General features: G+C 39.6%; 2 protein-coding genes across 4 annotated transcripts in view; one reads left to right on the plus strand and one right to left on the minus strand.

Moving 5' to 3' along the window:
- Positions 1–5,040: 5,040 nt before the first annotated feature.
- Positions 5,041–13,967, plus strand: LOC117506539 (cytochrome c oxidase assembly protein COX14 homolog). 3 transcript variants are annotated; one of them, XM_034166045.1, is made up of 4 exons: positions 5,084–5,166; positions 6,097–6,161; positions 6,240–6,323; positions 13,256–13,967. In XM_034166045.1, the coding sequence occupies exon 4, from the start codon at positions 13,265–13,267 to the stop codon at positions 13,439–13,441; it is 177 nt and encodes a 58-aa protein (XP_034021936.1). In that variant the 5' UTR covers positions 5,084–5,166; positions 6,097–6,161; positions 6,240–6,323; positions 13,256–13,264; the 3' UTR covers positions 13,442–13,967. The 3 variants fall into 3 exon arrangements, with proteins under 3 accessions (XP_034021934.1, XP_034021935.1, XP_034021936.1); XM_034166043.1 differs by lacking the exons at positions 6,097–6,161; positions 6,240–6,323 and having other exon boundaries at positions 5,041–5,164; positions 13,253–13,967; XM_034166044.1 differs by lacking the exons at positions 6,097–6,161; positions 6,240–6,323 and having other exon boundaries at positions 5,063–5,166.
- cers5 (ceramide synthase 5) overlaps positions 13,604–15,254 on the minus strand; it is a 66,969-nt gene continuing 65,318 nt past the window's right edge. The window contains exon 10 of the mRNA XM_034166041.1: positions 13,604–14,489. Within this exon, the coding sequence (XP_034021932.1) occupies positions 14,331–14,489 (159 nt within the window). The 3' untranslated portion in view covers positions 13,604–14,330. The remainder of the gene's footprint in view (positions 14,490–15,254) is intronic.

The following is a 15,254-nucleotide window of genomic DNA, read 5'->3' on the forward strand; positions in this document are numbered from 1 at the left end:
AAGCGCTCTATTGGGGTGATATGGTACTACGAGGTCCCTAAGATAAGATGGGACCTGATTATTCAAAACCTTATAAGTAAGAAGAATAATTTTAAATTCTATTCTAGAATTAACAGGAAGCCAATGAAGAGAGGCCAATATGGGTGAGATATGCTCTCTCCTTCTAGTCCCCGTCAGCACTCTAGCTGCAGCATTTTGAATTAACTGAAGGCTTTTTAGGGAACTTTTAGGACAACCTGATAATAATGAATTACAATAGTCCAGCCTAGAGGAAATAAATGCATGAATTAGTTTTTCAGCATCACTCTGAGACAAGACCGTTCTGATTTTAGAGATATTGCGTAAATGCAAAAAAGCAGTCCTACATATTTGTTTAATATGCGCTTTGAATGACATATCCTGATCAAAAATGACTCCAAGATTTCTCACAGTATTACTAGAGGTCAGGGTAATGCCATCCAGAGTAAGGATCTGGTTAGACACCATGTTTCTAAGATTTGTGGGGCCAAGTACAATAACTTCAGTTTTATCTGAGTTTAAAAGCAGGAAATTAGAGGTCATCCATGTCTTTATGTCTGTAAGACAATCCTGCAGTTTAGCTAATTGGTGTGTGTCCTCTGGCTTCATGGATAGATAAAGCTGGGTATCATCTGCGTAACAATGAAAATTTAAGCAATACCATCTAATAATACTGCCTAAGGGAAGCATATATAAAGTGAATAAAATTGGTCCTAGCACAGAACCTTGTGGAACTCCATAATTAACTTTAGTCTGTGAAGAAGATTCCCCATTTACATGAACAAATTGTAATCTATTAGACAAATATGATTCAAACCACCGCAGCGCAGTGCCTTTAATACCTATGGCATGCTCTAATCTCTGTAATAAAATTTTATGGTCAACAGTATCAAAAGCAGCACTGAGGTCTAACAGAACAAGCACAGAGATGAGTCCACTGTCCGAGGCCATAAGAAGATCATTTGTAACCTTCACTAATGCTGTTTCTGTACTATGATGAATTCTAAAACCTGACTGAAACTCTTCAAATAGACCATTCCTCTGCAGATGATCAGTTAGCTGTTTTACAACTACCCTTTCAAGAATTTTTGAGAGAAAAGGAAGGTTGGAGATTGGCCTATAATTAGCTAAGATAGCTGGGTCAAGTGATGGCTTTTTAAGTAATGGTTTAATTACTGCCACCTTAAAAGCCTGTGGTACATAGCCAACTAACAAAGATAGATTGATCATATTTAAGATCGAAGCATTAAATAATGGTAGGGCTTCCTTGAGCAGCCTGGTAGGAATGGGGTCTAATAAACATGTTGATGGTTTGGATGAAGTAACTAATGAAAATAACTCAGACAGAACAATCGGAGAGAAAGAGTCTAACCAAATACCGGCATCACTGAAAGCAGCCAAAGATAACGATACGTCTTTGGGATGGTTATGAGTAATTTTTTCTCTAATAGTTAAAATTTTGTTAGCAAAGAAAGTCATGAACTCATTACTAGTTAAAGATAATGGAATACTCAGCTCAATAGAGCTCTGACTCTTTGTCAGCCTGGCTACAGCGCTGAAAAGAAACCTGGGGTTGTTCTTATTTTCTTCAATTAGTGATGAGTAGAAAGATGTCCTAGCTTTACGGAGGGCTTTTTTATAGAGCAACAGACTCTTTTTCCAGGCTAAGTGAAGATCTTCTAAATTAGTGAGATGCCATTTCCTCTCCAACTTACGGGTTATCTGCTTTAAGCTACGAGTTTGAGAGTTATACCATGGAGTCAGACACTTCTGATTTAAAGCTCTCTTTTTCAGAGGAGCTACAGCATTCAAAGTTGTCTTCAATGAGGATGTAAAACTATTGACGAGATACTCTATCGCCCTTACAGAGTTTAGGTAGCTACTCTGCACTGTGTTGTTATATGGCATTAGAGAACATAAAGAAGGAATCATATCCTTAAACCTAGTTACAGCGCTTTCTGAAAGACTTCTAGTGTAATGAAACTTATTCCCTACTGCTGGGTAGTCCATCAGAGTAAATGTAAATGTTATTAAAAAATGATCAGACAGAAGGGAGTTTTCAGGGAATACTGTTAAGTCTTCTATTTCCATACCATAAGTCAGAACAAGATCTAAGATATGATTAAAGTGGTGGGTGGACTCATTTACTTTTTGAGCAAAGCCAATAGAGTCTAATAATAGATTAAATGCAGTGTTGAGGCTGTCATTCTCAGCATCTGTGTGGATGTTAAAATCGCCCACTATAATTATCTTATCTGAGCTAAGCACTAAGTCAGACAAAAGGTCTGAAAATTCACAGAGAAACTCACAGTAACGACCAGGTGGACGATAGATAATAACAAATAAAACTGGTTTTTGGGACTTCCAATTTGGATGGACAAGACTAAGAGACAAGCTTTCAAATGAATTAAAGCTCTGTCTGGGTTTTTGATTAATTAATAAGCTGGAATGGAAGATTGCTGCTAATCCACCGCCCCGGCCCGTGCTACGAGCATTCTGACAGTTAGTGTGACTCGGGGGTGTTGACTCATTTAAACTAACATATTCATCCTGCTGTAACCAGGTTTCTGTTAGGCAGAATAAATCAATATGTTGATCAATTATTATATCATTTACCAACAGGGACTTAGAAGAGAGAGACCTAATGTTTAATAGACCACATTTAACTGTTTTAGTCTGTGGTGCAGTTGAAGGTGCTATATTATTTTTTCTTTTTGAATTTTTATGCTTAAATAGATTTTTGCTGGTTATTGGTGGTTTGGGAGCAGGCACCGTCTCTGCGGGGATGGGGTAATGAGGGGATGGCAGGGGGAGAGAAGCTGCAGAGAGGTGTGTAAGACTACAACTCTGCTTCCTGGTCCCAACCCTGGATAGTCACGGTTTGGAGGATTTAAGAAAATTAGCCAGATTTCTAGAAATGAGAGCTGCTCCATCCAAAGTGGGATGGATGCCGTCTCTCCTAACAAGACCAGGTTTTCCCCAGAAGCTTTGCCAATTATCTATGAAGCCCACCTCATTTTTTGGACACCACTCAGACAGCCAGCAATTCAAGGAGAACATGCGGCTAAACATGTCACTCCCGGTCTGATTGGGGAGGGGCCCAGAGAAAACTACAGAGTCCGACATTATTTTTGCAAAGTTACACACCGATTTAATGTTAATTTTAGTGACCTCCGATTGGCGTAACCGGGTGTCATTACTGCCGACGTGAATTACAATCTTACCAAATTTACGCTTAGCCTTAACCAGCAGTTTCAAATTTCCTTCAATGTCGCCTGCTCTGGCCCCCGGAAGACAATTGACTATGGTTGCTGGTGTCGCTAACTTCACATTTCTCAAAACAGAGTCGCCAATAACCAGAGTTTGATCCTCGGCGGGTGTGTCGTCGAGTGGGGAAAAACGGTTAGAAATGTGAACGGGTTGGCGGTGTACACGGGGCTTCTGTTTAGGGCTACGCTTCCTCCTCACAGTCACCCAGTCGGTCTGCTTTCCCGGCTGCTCGGGATCTGCCAGAGGGAAACTAACGGCGGCTAAGCTACCTTGGTCCGCACCGACTACAGGGGCCTGGCTAGCTGTAGAATTTTCCACGGTGCGGAGCCGAGTCTCCAATTCGCCCAGCCTGGCCTCCAAAGCTACGAATAAGCTACACTTATTACAAGTACCATTACTGCTAAAGGAGGCCGAGGAATAACTAAACATTTCACACCCAGAGCAGAAAAGTGCGGGAGAGACAGGAGAAGCCGCCATGCTAAATCGGCTAAGAGCTAGTAGCTACGCTAAGCTAGCGGATTCCTAAAAACACGCAAAGTGAATAATGTGTAAATAATTTAGAGGTGATTCAGCAGAATGAGTGCTTTAGTTAAGGCACGTAAAGATTACACTGGGAAACAAATCGTAATCTAGATAACTAGATCAATCTAACTGCGCAGATTAAACAGCTAACAGATACAGAAAAACACCGCTGTGCTCCGGAACAGGAAGTGATACAATACCGCAGTGAGAGCCAACCACCAGTAGAGGCAAGCAAGAGCTCCTGGCAGCTATATTGCCAGGAGCAAAATAGCTGCCCAATTTCACTGGGGAAAACAGAGAACCTGTCAACCCTGCGTGGCACTATTCAATGTTTGCTCTTACAGAGTGTTGGATTTGGAAACCAGTGGCTTTGCTGGTGATGAAAGGTTTACGGAGCTTGACTGTGTGGGCAATGTTGTGGTGTTTGTGGAATTAAAAACGATGCCCTGATTGCAGCATTTGAGAAGCTGAGCTAGGAGTGGGAGTGTCTGAGGTTTTGATGGTCCTGCATCTAGACTAAGCTCCAGGCTTTCAAAAACTTCGTCGGTTTGGCCATCACAAGTCTCTGGTTTCTCTGCCTTTGGGAGCAAGAGACACCTGGGAATACCTTATGGATTATGAGGCCTTTTATATGAGGATTTTGGCAATGCCTTTGCAGGAGAATGAAGGTCCAACTCTGTATAGTTGTGAGACTGGCTAATCGCTGACCCAAGGTGATGACTTTGGCCCTAGGTCTCTTTGGAACATGCTTGGGCACCACTGGAATGATTGGTGTCAAATGAATGGTTACTTAGACTCAGATCAGGAATACCACTTACACTGATGGAATGCTAGCTGTGGCATTATGCCCATATGGTGTGCTGATCAAGCATGATTAGGAGAAGTCTGAATGTACTGGTTGTTTGTGGTGTGGCAGATGCCATGATGTGTTGGAAAATCCTAACAACTACCCCCCCCCCCCAAAAAAAATCACTTCATTTCTTTTATATAGTGCCAAATCACAACAAAGCTGCCTCCAGGTGCTTCACACAAGTAAGGTCTAACCTTACCAACCCCTAGATCAAGCACACAGACACCAAATAAACGTGATTTATTTTTTAAGTAACACTGAAACAAACAAAAAATTTGAAATTAACTGAAGTAGCTCTTAAGGCGCATTACTACAATAAATAAAAGTATTATTTTTAACAAGGTGCCAGGCCTCTCCCTTTCAATAGATGGCGCTGTGATATAATTGGCGTTGTTGTCAGTAAGAGGAAAAATAGTCCCTTACCGGACACCGTATGAAAGCGGAGGCTAGTTTACTACGCACTGTGGCCAAAGTCGAACGTTTGTCTTTATTAACACTTTTTAAAGGTAAGAAAAGCCGAAAATATTCTGATAATAGCAACATTCCAGAGCCGGGAAGAGATTTGTGAAAATTATTCTTCGTGCTGTGGCCGTGTTCTGGGTTCTGTCTTAACGTCACTACGTTATTTAATGATATACGTGGAACTTTATATATTTTAAAAATGTGTATTATTGACGCCGTTTGTATGTGTTGGCTACTTTAGAAAAACATTCACTGGGTCATGAGGAGGTCACATAAATCGTTCCTCAAACGAGGTGGCTACACGTACGGGAGCCGTATTCCAAAACTATGATTTCTACAGATACGGCACAAGAAGTCCATTAACACAAAAAACTGAAATATTCATATTTATGAAGCTGAAATCAAAGAATTCTTTTGTCTACACCGACGTCACGCGAGAATGTCACGTGACCCGTAGCAGGCGACTTGATTGACAATAATAACGTCTAGATATTTTGTGATTATTTGTGTTGTTTATACTTGTCGGTTTCAAAACTTTTATAACGAGGATTTTCACAAGGTTATAAGGATGTCCTATGACTGGCTTCCTGCTGAGGCTAAACCAAGATATGTGCAGAAACTTGAAATATGTGGATTGGAGATGTGCCCATACAGACTTCCAGCAACTGCTTGGCAAAACCTGCTAAATGAGTGGCCAGAAGTAGGGTACTACAACATATATCACTATCTAATAGAAGCACCAGGTGAGATTAACATATATATCATCATAGTATTAGGTATGTCCAAAAAATATTTATTGAAGCTAATGAAAACATAGTTTGGGGGGGGGGGGGGGGGGGGGGTTGTTTATTTATTTACATGATAGTTTGGGTTTTGAGCTGCAACATAATTTTTAAAAACCAGATAACAAAATAAATTTATCTGTGTAAATGATGCTCATATTCTAATAGTACTTTCTGCATTTTTTGATGTAGGACCACACACACGAGTCTATGAAAGCCTACAAAACCCTTGAATCATACCAGGTAGTCAAAGCAGGGTGAGTCCAAACCCTTCTTCACACAAAGATGAGCAAAAACATCTTCATCCTCAGAGCTGATGTCATCCCATCATTCAGAGTCAATGACCAGCCACATCACCCTTGGGTTGCTGTGGCTCAAGATGGAACAATCCTAACTGCACATTGTGACTGCAAAGCAGGGTAATCAAATAAATGTTGATCATTATATCTGCTACATGCATATTAACTTATAGACTCATTGTATCATGGAAAAAAAAGTAACGTTTTTGCAATCAAGACAAAAATCATTCTTTAGGCACATTTGACTGGCAAAATCATGAAACTCTCTGAACAGTTTGTCAGGCAAATCATGTAATTCTACCATATATATATAAAAAATAAACCATGTTAAGATACTATTGAACCAATAAATAAACATTATAGACAACTTATCATTCTTAAAATATAAAATAATATATAAAATAAAATAACAAATACCTGTGACAAAGTGGTCTGAGCATACATAATAGTATTTAATGTCATCAGGTGGGAACCAAGCTCTGTTTGTAACAGGATCTTTCCTTTTACATGCATTGGCCCAAAGTTTTCTTCTTTCAGGATGCTTTACTGCATCTGGGAATACATAAAACCTGTTTCTTTGTTTGCCATTTTTGTCCTTTTGAGAATGGTTATTGTCACAGGAGATAATTGCACGCCACTTTGGCATATTTGCACATCATTCAGTTTTTACACAGTACCACACTGTTTGCATTTATTCATGATTTCCATAAAGTCCAAGACATATTTAATGACTTGAAAATGAGTTTGTCCATCCCCTGAATTGTTTTAAGAAAAGCTGCTTTAAAAATGAGTTTGCATTAATTTGTATGAATAATTCTTATATTTAGTTTGTCCAGTTATGCGCTGTGAATAAAAATGGCTGTAATTCCCAAATAGTTAATGTGATATTTTTAGTAAACACCCTGCATTAAAGCAGTAATGTTTGCATATCCATCACCAAACACATCTGAAGTAAACAGGCTGCAAAACTGACTGACTTGTAAATTTGATGTATCGTAAAAGCTTTGCATTTTCTGATTAACGAGCTGTCTCTGAGAAAATCAGACAGGGGTGTCCAGATGGCCCGGCTCGGATTTGGATGAAATTTTCACCAGTTACCCTTCAAATAGATTGATTAGACATGGTAAAGTTTTTTTTTTTTTAATCAGACCAAATTCATTTCAGTTTCATCAGATCATAAAACTAACCCCATAGTTCCACTCCCTATATTTGAAAAGATATAAATTGATACCTTGGTTGCTGAAATAGGTAAAGTATTGACTACAATAATGAGATTCAAATTTGATGAAATGGAGCGGGATTTCAAAGAACGTTACTTTGCCAACCTTAAACACCTGAAATCTGTTAAACAGCAGTCATATTGCATATCAGTATAAAGGCAATAATCTCGTCTATCACACTGATTTACTAAAAGCTAATATCAATTCTGGTGGCAATACATACTGCTGAATATGAAAAATTGGCAAAAAAAAAAAAGAATCTTGACCTTGACCTCTGATCATAAAACTAATTGCATTGTTTCTCCTGGGGCCCCGCAATAATCTCGTCTATCACACTGATTTATTAAAAGCTAATATTATCAATTCTGGTGGCAATACAAACTGAATATGAAAAATTGGCAAAAAAAAAAAAAAAAAAATAGCAGAATCTTGACCTTGACCTCTGATCATAAAATTAATTGCACTGTTTCTCCTGGGGCCCTGCGTCCTGGGCCCATTGACTTCGTCGCTCGCGGACGGCCATATGGCCTCGACGCGCCGGAGTGGTCCATTTCATATGGTAAGGTTGTGTACTTTAGTCTTGGCCCAACACACCAGCCACAGTAGTGATCGCATATTTAGCTGTGATCTGGATCTGGGTCTGTGTGTGGATGGTTGCGTGTTTGTGGCCGTCACAATTCGGTTTTGGGTGCTCTCAAGGGGATTAACACCGGTGTGCTAGATTAGGGTATGGATGCTCACTAATTAGACAACAGACTGTTGCTGTCACTGTTTGTTCATGTGTGGTTGTTTGTCATGGTATGTCGTATGGTTGGGGTCCCGTCTCCTCGGTGTCTCACTTCAGTTATTGTCTTCACCACTTGTCGTTCGTTCTTGTCTGTCTTTGTGTTTGTTTGGTGGTCAGCCCAGTTGTTGGTTGGCTTTGAGTAGGACGTTGAAGGCTGATCGGGAAGGGCGGATGGGGTCTCACATACACACACACCACGTTCACTCACACACTACATACCTTCTGTCTTGCAGAATAAATTGCATTTATGTGTATTAATGTTCATAAATGGTTCTGCCAGTGTGGCACTTACCATTACTGTATATGCAGACAGGGGAGAAAAAAACAACACTAATTGCATAAGTGAACTACCCATATCAGAAAACAGATGCCTTATTTATTGAAATAGGCAAAATATTGACCAATATGTGAGGAATTTCAAATTTCCTGGCTCCAAATTCAAAAAGTTGATTATAGAAATATAAAGAAAAGTTCCACCAAACGGACAGTGCTTTACAGAGGTTCAGGGCATCCCTGATGATGCCTCGTGCTCAGTTTTTCTAATCAGGTGTTCGGATTGAAAATAGCTCAGTCAAAGTTGGCCATTTTTACTATATATTTTAATGTAACGGATTCTTGGAGTGTTTTGACATAAAATTTTGAATTGACCAAAAATGGGATAAAATTTGGTTTGATGGGGAAAAAAAAAAAAACATGCCTAATCAATCTATTTGAAGGGTAATTGGTGGAAAATTAATCAAAATCCAAGTTGGGCTATCCGGACACCTACATGGCTACCTGCCGGATTTTCTCAGAGACGGCTCATTAAACAAGAGCAATCTGATTTTTGATGTCTACCAATCCGGACCTGCATCACCTCCAAAATTTAATGGAGTCTTCCATGCCCCTAATATCTATCTCTGGTGAAAATCTTGTCATAATCTGTCCAGTAGTTTTGATGTAATCCTGCTAAGAGACAGACAAATAAACGCCAGTGATTTTATTACGTCCTTGGCGGACTTAATAACTTTAGTTTAATATCCAGATGACAGACAATTGGTTAATTTGTGCTTACTTCTGAATATTTTCTTTACCTGTAATTTGTGTTATTTGGATGTTTGTTGCTGCCTGGAGTTCCACTGAAACGGGTCTGATAGCTGCCTAACGTTTCCAAGGAATGGATTGTTATTATGGCCTTTTCCAGATTGTGTATTTTTGAGCTGAAAATTTGTGCCACTGGCCAGATTTAATTTTTCCCCTCTGTTACAAGTATGTATCTCCAAGGTTTGAGCTTTGCCTCCTTGATTGTTTTGGTCTCAGTAATGTCTCGTGAACTGTGACAGTTCAGTGTGGTTGCCAACGTCATGTTTACTCTGTTTGCAGAAAAGAGAAATCACTGTTATACAACCCCTGGCAATAATTATGGAATCACCGGCCTCGGAGGATGTTCATTCAGTTGTTTAATTTTGTAGAAAAAAAGCAGATCACAGACATGACACAAAACTAAAGTCATTTCAAATGGCAACTTTCTGGCTTTAAGAAACACTATAAGAAATCAGGAAAAATAATTGTGGCAGTCAGTAACGGTTACTTTTTTAGACTAAGCAGAGGGAAAAAAATATGGACTCACTCAATTATGAGGAATAAATTATGGAATCACCCTGTAAATTTTCATCCCCAAAACTAACACCTGCATCATATCAGATCTGCTCGTTAGTCTGCATCTAAAAAGGAGCGATCACACCTTGGAGAGCTGGTGCACGAAGTGGACTGACATGAATCATGGCTCCAACACGAGAGATGTCAATTGAAACAAAGGAGAGGATTATCAAACTCTTAAAAGAGGGTAAATCATCACGCAATGTTGCAAAAGATGTTGGTTGTTCACAGTCAGCTGTGTCTAAACTCTGGACCAAATACAAACATGGGAAGGTTGTTAAAGGCAAACATACTGGTAGACCAAGGAAGACATCAAAGCGTCAAGACAGAAAACTTAAAGCAATTTGTCTCAAAAATTGAAAATGCACAACAAAACAAATGACGAATGAATGGGAGGAAACTGGAGTCAACGTCTGTGACTGAACTGTAAGAAACCGCCTAAAGGATGATTTCATATGGAATGACCCAAATTTTTTTTGTTACAGCCTTGTTCCTCAAAATTCTACACACAATACCCCAATAATGACAATGTGAAAAAGCTTTTTTTGTTGTTGTTGGAGATTTATTAACAGTAAAAACAAACAACAAAAAAAAATTAGGTGTACAGCCTTTGCCATGGAGCTCAAATTGAGCTCAGGTGCACCCTGTTTCTACTGATTATCTGAGATGTTTCTACATCTTAACTGGAATCAAACTAGGGTAAATTCAGTTGATTGGACATGATTTGAAAAGGCACACAGCTGTCTACATATGTATATAAGGTCCCACAGTTGACAGCGTATGTCAGAGCGCAAACCAAGCATCAAGGAATTGTCTATAAACCTCCAACACAGGATTGTCTTGAGGCACAAATCTGGGGAAGGGTACAGAAACATTTCTGCTGCTCTGAAGGTCCCAATGAGCACAGTGGCCTCCATCATCCGTAAACAGAATTTCTGATCTCCAGGACTCTTCCTAGAGCTAGCCGCCCATCTAAACTGAGTGATCTGGGGAGAAGGGGCTTAGTCAGGGAGGTGACCAAGAACCCGATGGTCACTCTGTCAGAACTCCAGCATTCCTCTGTGGAGAGAGAAGCTTCCAGAAGGACAATAATCTCTGCAATCCACCAATCAGGCCTGTATGGTAGAGTGGCCAGACAGAAACCACTCTTTAGTAAAAGGGTGTGAATACTTACAACATGGGAAGGTTGTTAAAGGCAAACATTCTGGTAGACCAAGGAAGACATCAAAATGTCAAGACAGAAAACTTAAAGCAATATGTCTCAAAAATCGAAAATGCACAACAAAACAAATGAGGAACGAATGGGAGGAAACTGGAGTCAACGTCTGTGACCGAACTGTAAGAAACCGCCTAAAGGCAATGGGATTGACATACAGAAAAGCTAAACGAAAGCCATCATTAACACATAAACAGAAAAAAAACAAGGTTACAATGGGTTAAGGAAAAGCAATCGTGGACTGTGGATGACTGGATGAAAGGCATATTCAGTGATGAATCTCGAATCTGCATTGGGCAAGGTGATGATGCTGGAACTTTTGTTTGGTGCCGTTCCAATGAGATTTATAAAGATGACTGCCTGAAGAGAACATGTAAATTTCCACAGTCATTGATGATATGGGGCTGCATGTCAGATAAAGGCACTGGGGAGATGGCTGTCGTTACATCATCAATAAATGCACAAGTTTACGTTGATATTTTGGACACTTTTCTTATCCCATCAATTGAAAGGATGTTTGGGGATGATGAAATCATTTTTCAAGATGATAATGCATCTTGCCATAGAGCAAAAACTGTGAAAACATTACTTGCAAAAAGACACATAGGGTCAATGTCATGGCCTGCAAATAGTCCGGGTCTTAATCCAATTGAAAATCTTTGGTGGAAGTTGAAGAAAATGGTCCATGACAAGGCTCCAACCTGCAAAGCTGATCTGGCAACAGCAATCAGAGAAAGTTGGAGCCAGACTGATGAAGAGTACTGTTTGTCACTCATTAAGTCCATGCCTCAGAGACTGCAAGCTGTTATAAAAGCCAGAGGTGGTGCAACAAAATACTAGTGATGTGTTGGAGTGTTCTGTTGTTTTTCATGATTACATAACTTTTTCCTCAGAATTGAGTGAGTCCATATTTTTTTCCCTCTGCTTGGTCTAAAAAAGTAACCATTACTGACTGCCACAATTTTGTTTTCCTGATTTCTTATAGTGTTTCTTAAAGCCAGAAAGTTGCCATTTGAAATGACTTTAGTTTTGTGTCATGTCTGTGATCTGCTTTTTTTTCTACAAAATTAAACAACTGAATGAACATCCTCCAAGGCCGGTGATTCCATAATTTTTGCCAGGGGTTGTACAACCTTTTCAGTCAGTCACAGTGTGAAAATAAACATAACTCATAACAAAAATAATAATAATAATATTGGGTTTAGAAATACATAGCACAGTCTACTGTATTGGAGGGTGTAGAATAATGCCAATAAGTATTCCAAGTCGACACAATACAGAACAATAAAATAATCAAAATGTACAATAGATGTCTTAACACTTAAACACGTTAGCTAATTTAAGCCCAAACACACAGCTGAACAAAAGCAGTCTGAGTGCGCTGTAGTTTATTTATAACATAAAACCACAGTTGATGGTCTGCTTACGTTTGTATTTATTTAGAAAGAATGCTGACAATTTTGTAACTACGCTTCACTCGAGCACAGCAAAAACTGGTGCTTCTGCTACTATTGCAAGTTCTGTACATAAAATTCAGACGTGCTAATAATTTTAACCAGGAGTAGGTAGTAAGTGTAGCAGCCAACTCACAAGTAGTTTGAGATAGTTTAAAATGTTGTGATTGTCTTTAAACTTTAGCTGGATTCCATTCAGAACTGCAGTGCGAATAGTTTCTATGCCTGTTCTTTCAGTGGTTGCCCATTATGAAACAGAATTTTTATTTTTAACCTGGTATGGTGTTCCATTTCCGTTTTATTAGTTGTGTAATTCTCTTTACAAATCATACTATTTGAATTTTTATGTCGTTATTCAGGCAACTCTTTAAAATTCATGATAAACATTAAAAAAAGTAGCTCTTGACAAAACTGACTTGAAAGCGGTCCAACCAAAAGGGGTCATGTGGCTATAATGTTCTCCAGTTAGTTGTTATCTGAGGACACCTCTGGACCCAGACCTGGTTCAGTGGATGAGCTGTATTTATGGGAGGTGAGATAAGATCGAGATAATACAGTCTGAGTCTGTGAACTCATTTAACTCCAGGTTAAAGATTCATTTGTTTTCTCTGACAGACTTCGAAGCACAGTTTGATCAGTGTAAAACAGCTGTGGACAGTGGGGTGGGGGGGTGGAACAAAGTACTGCCTGATTATGATTCCTTGCTGCTCTGATGCTGTTCCTGTTCCCCTTTTAAGATCCTCACTATGCTGTCTGGAAAGCGTCTGGCTGACATCGGCTACCGAACCTTCTCCGCCTCAATGATGCTGCTGACGGTTTACGGAGGCTACGTGTGTGCGGTGCGAGCATACCACTTATTGCAAAGGCGAAGGCAGCTGAAACTAGCAGCAGAAAACCAGGATCCCATTGTCATGAAAGACTAGCATCAGTTGGACTGACCTTTTTTTTTGTCATCATTGTCCAAATCACTGAAATGGATTGTATTCTATTAAATTTGTAAAATGACATATCATGCAAAGTTGTGGTTGGACAGGACTGATGAAAAAAATAAAACCTCTTTCCATGACAATATATTTGAAAATGCTTTTCTTTTTCCTTTACAAGGAACTCAAGTGAGAACGTGATACCAGACAGCATAGTCCTCATTCCTGGACCCCAATACAAAGGCAGTGACAATTTCAAACATTTGGTCGAAGAAATAGAAAAACAAAACTAAAAGTGGACTCGACAACAGCCAAAACACAAAGGTCAAAGGGCATACATCCACAACAAATTGTAAAAAGGTGGAGCAGCTGCTGCTGCACTTAAACTTTGTAGCCACACTTTAACATCACAACACATTTTGGTTTCAAACAAGTAATCAACGCAGTACAGTGAACTGTGTATAACGTGAGGGATATTCCAGACAGGAGTGAGGCAGCAGTTTTCTTCTCCGTGTGCCAAAGTGAAATAAACCCCACACAAGTCAAAGTTCATCTGACCAATAAAACTGGGAGAGAACATTGAATTCAAACATCTACAGCAAAATTCACCACTGAATATCCCATCGTTTTGCACAATGCTGTGAATTTATTTCACGTCACATCCTGTTTCGCGTTTCATTTGCGTAGGTGCTGATGGCGCACAGTGGCATCTGCACAGCGCCATCAATGCGCATCTGTGCACACTCAGTCAGAAATGCGTGTTTGGAGTGTGTGAGAGCGTGAGAATTGCACATCAGGGAATGTCGTCATAAGAAAAAAAAAAACACAAACGAGGCTCTCTGACACGTGAGGAGTGAACAGTAGGGGGCTCCAATGGTCAGCCTCTCTGTCACCAGCTGCTGTGGTTGTGTGCTTTGGCAGAGGCACAGTGACCGTTGGTGCCGTTTTCTCCTTTGGGAGGATGAGGAGACCCGTGGAAGCTGTCGGTGGGCGTGTCAGGCTCTTCTTCTGTGCTGCTTTCAATGTCACTGCGGACATCGTTGCACACCTGTTCAGGGAGGAAATGTCACACAGTGCATGTTAAATTTCCTTTGATAATGCTGCAGTGAAAACATAAATTACCTAATTTAGTGGGAAAAGGACGTCAACGCTACGATAATCTTGAGTGGTTACAGTACATAAGCTGACTGAGATGGACAAACTCTGACGTAACTATGTTTTTCTGTCTGAGCCCAATACTGTTGCAATTGCTGGGAAAATCATTGGGCCAATTGACATTTTTAATTTGCTGATATTTTATAGACTAGTAAAAAAAAAAAAAAAAAAAAGTAAGAATAAAGGACTAATCAATCAAAACCACTGAGTTACAGCCCGTGATCACTTTGTACAAAAGGAATGAGAAACATCCATCTGTCTTGAGGTGTTAAATATTTCCTAAAGATTTCAAAATTTGCTGAACTGTTTTGCAACTGATACAAATCATGCATCATCACCACAAGGTGGTGCTGTTAGATGAACTCAACATGCTTGACAAACACTTGCACATACTTTACATTCATGAAAACATTTGCACATTAGTCATCATTCACAACTCTCCTGTGGTTTTTAGTGTAACAACAACAAAAAAGCTTCAAGATGAGCCACAGTTGCTTTAATGGCCTGGATGACAAAAAAAACCCAAACAAATATTTAGCTAAATTAGAAGCTGCTGAACACATTTGGAAGGACAAACGCCAAACATGGGAACAAAGAGTACTGCTAACCACCAAGCAAAAAGATCATCCATCTTCATTTCCATCTCCTCTGCATCCAT

Source organism: Thalassophryne amazonica, chromosome 3 (assembly GCF_902500255.1).
Source record: "Thalassophryne amazonica chromosome 3, fThaAma1.1, whole genome shotgun sequence".
NCBI lineage: Eukaryota > Metazoa > Chordata > Actinopteri > Batrachoidiformes > Batrachoididae > Thalassophryne > Thalassophryne amazonica.

Coding starts and splice junctions, on each gene's coding strand:
- LOC117506539 (XM_034166043.1), top strand. CDS start 13,265: ATGCTGTCTGGAAAGCGTCTGGCTGACATCGGCTACCGAACCTTCTCC.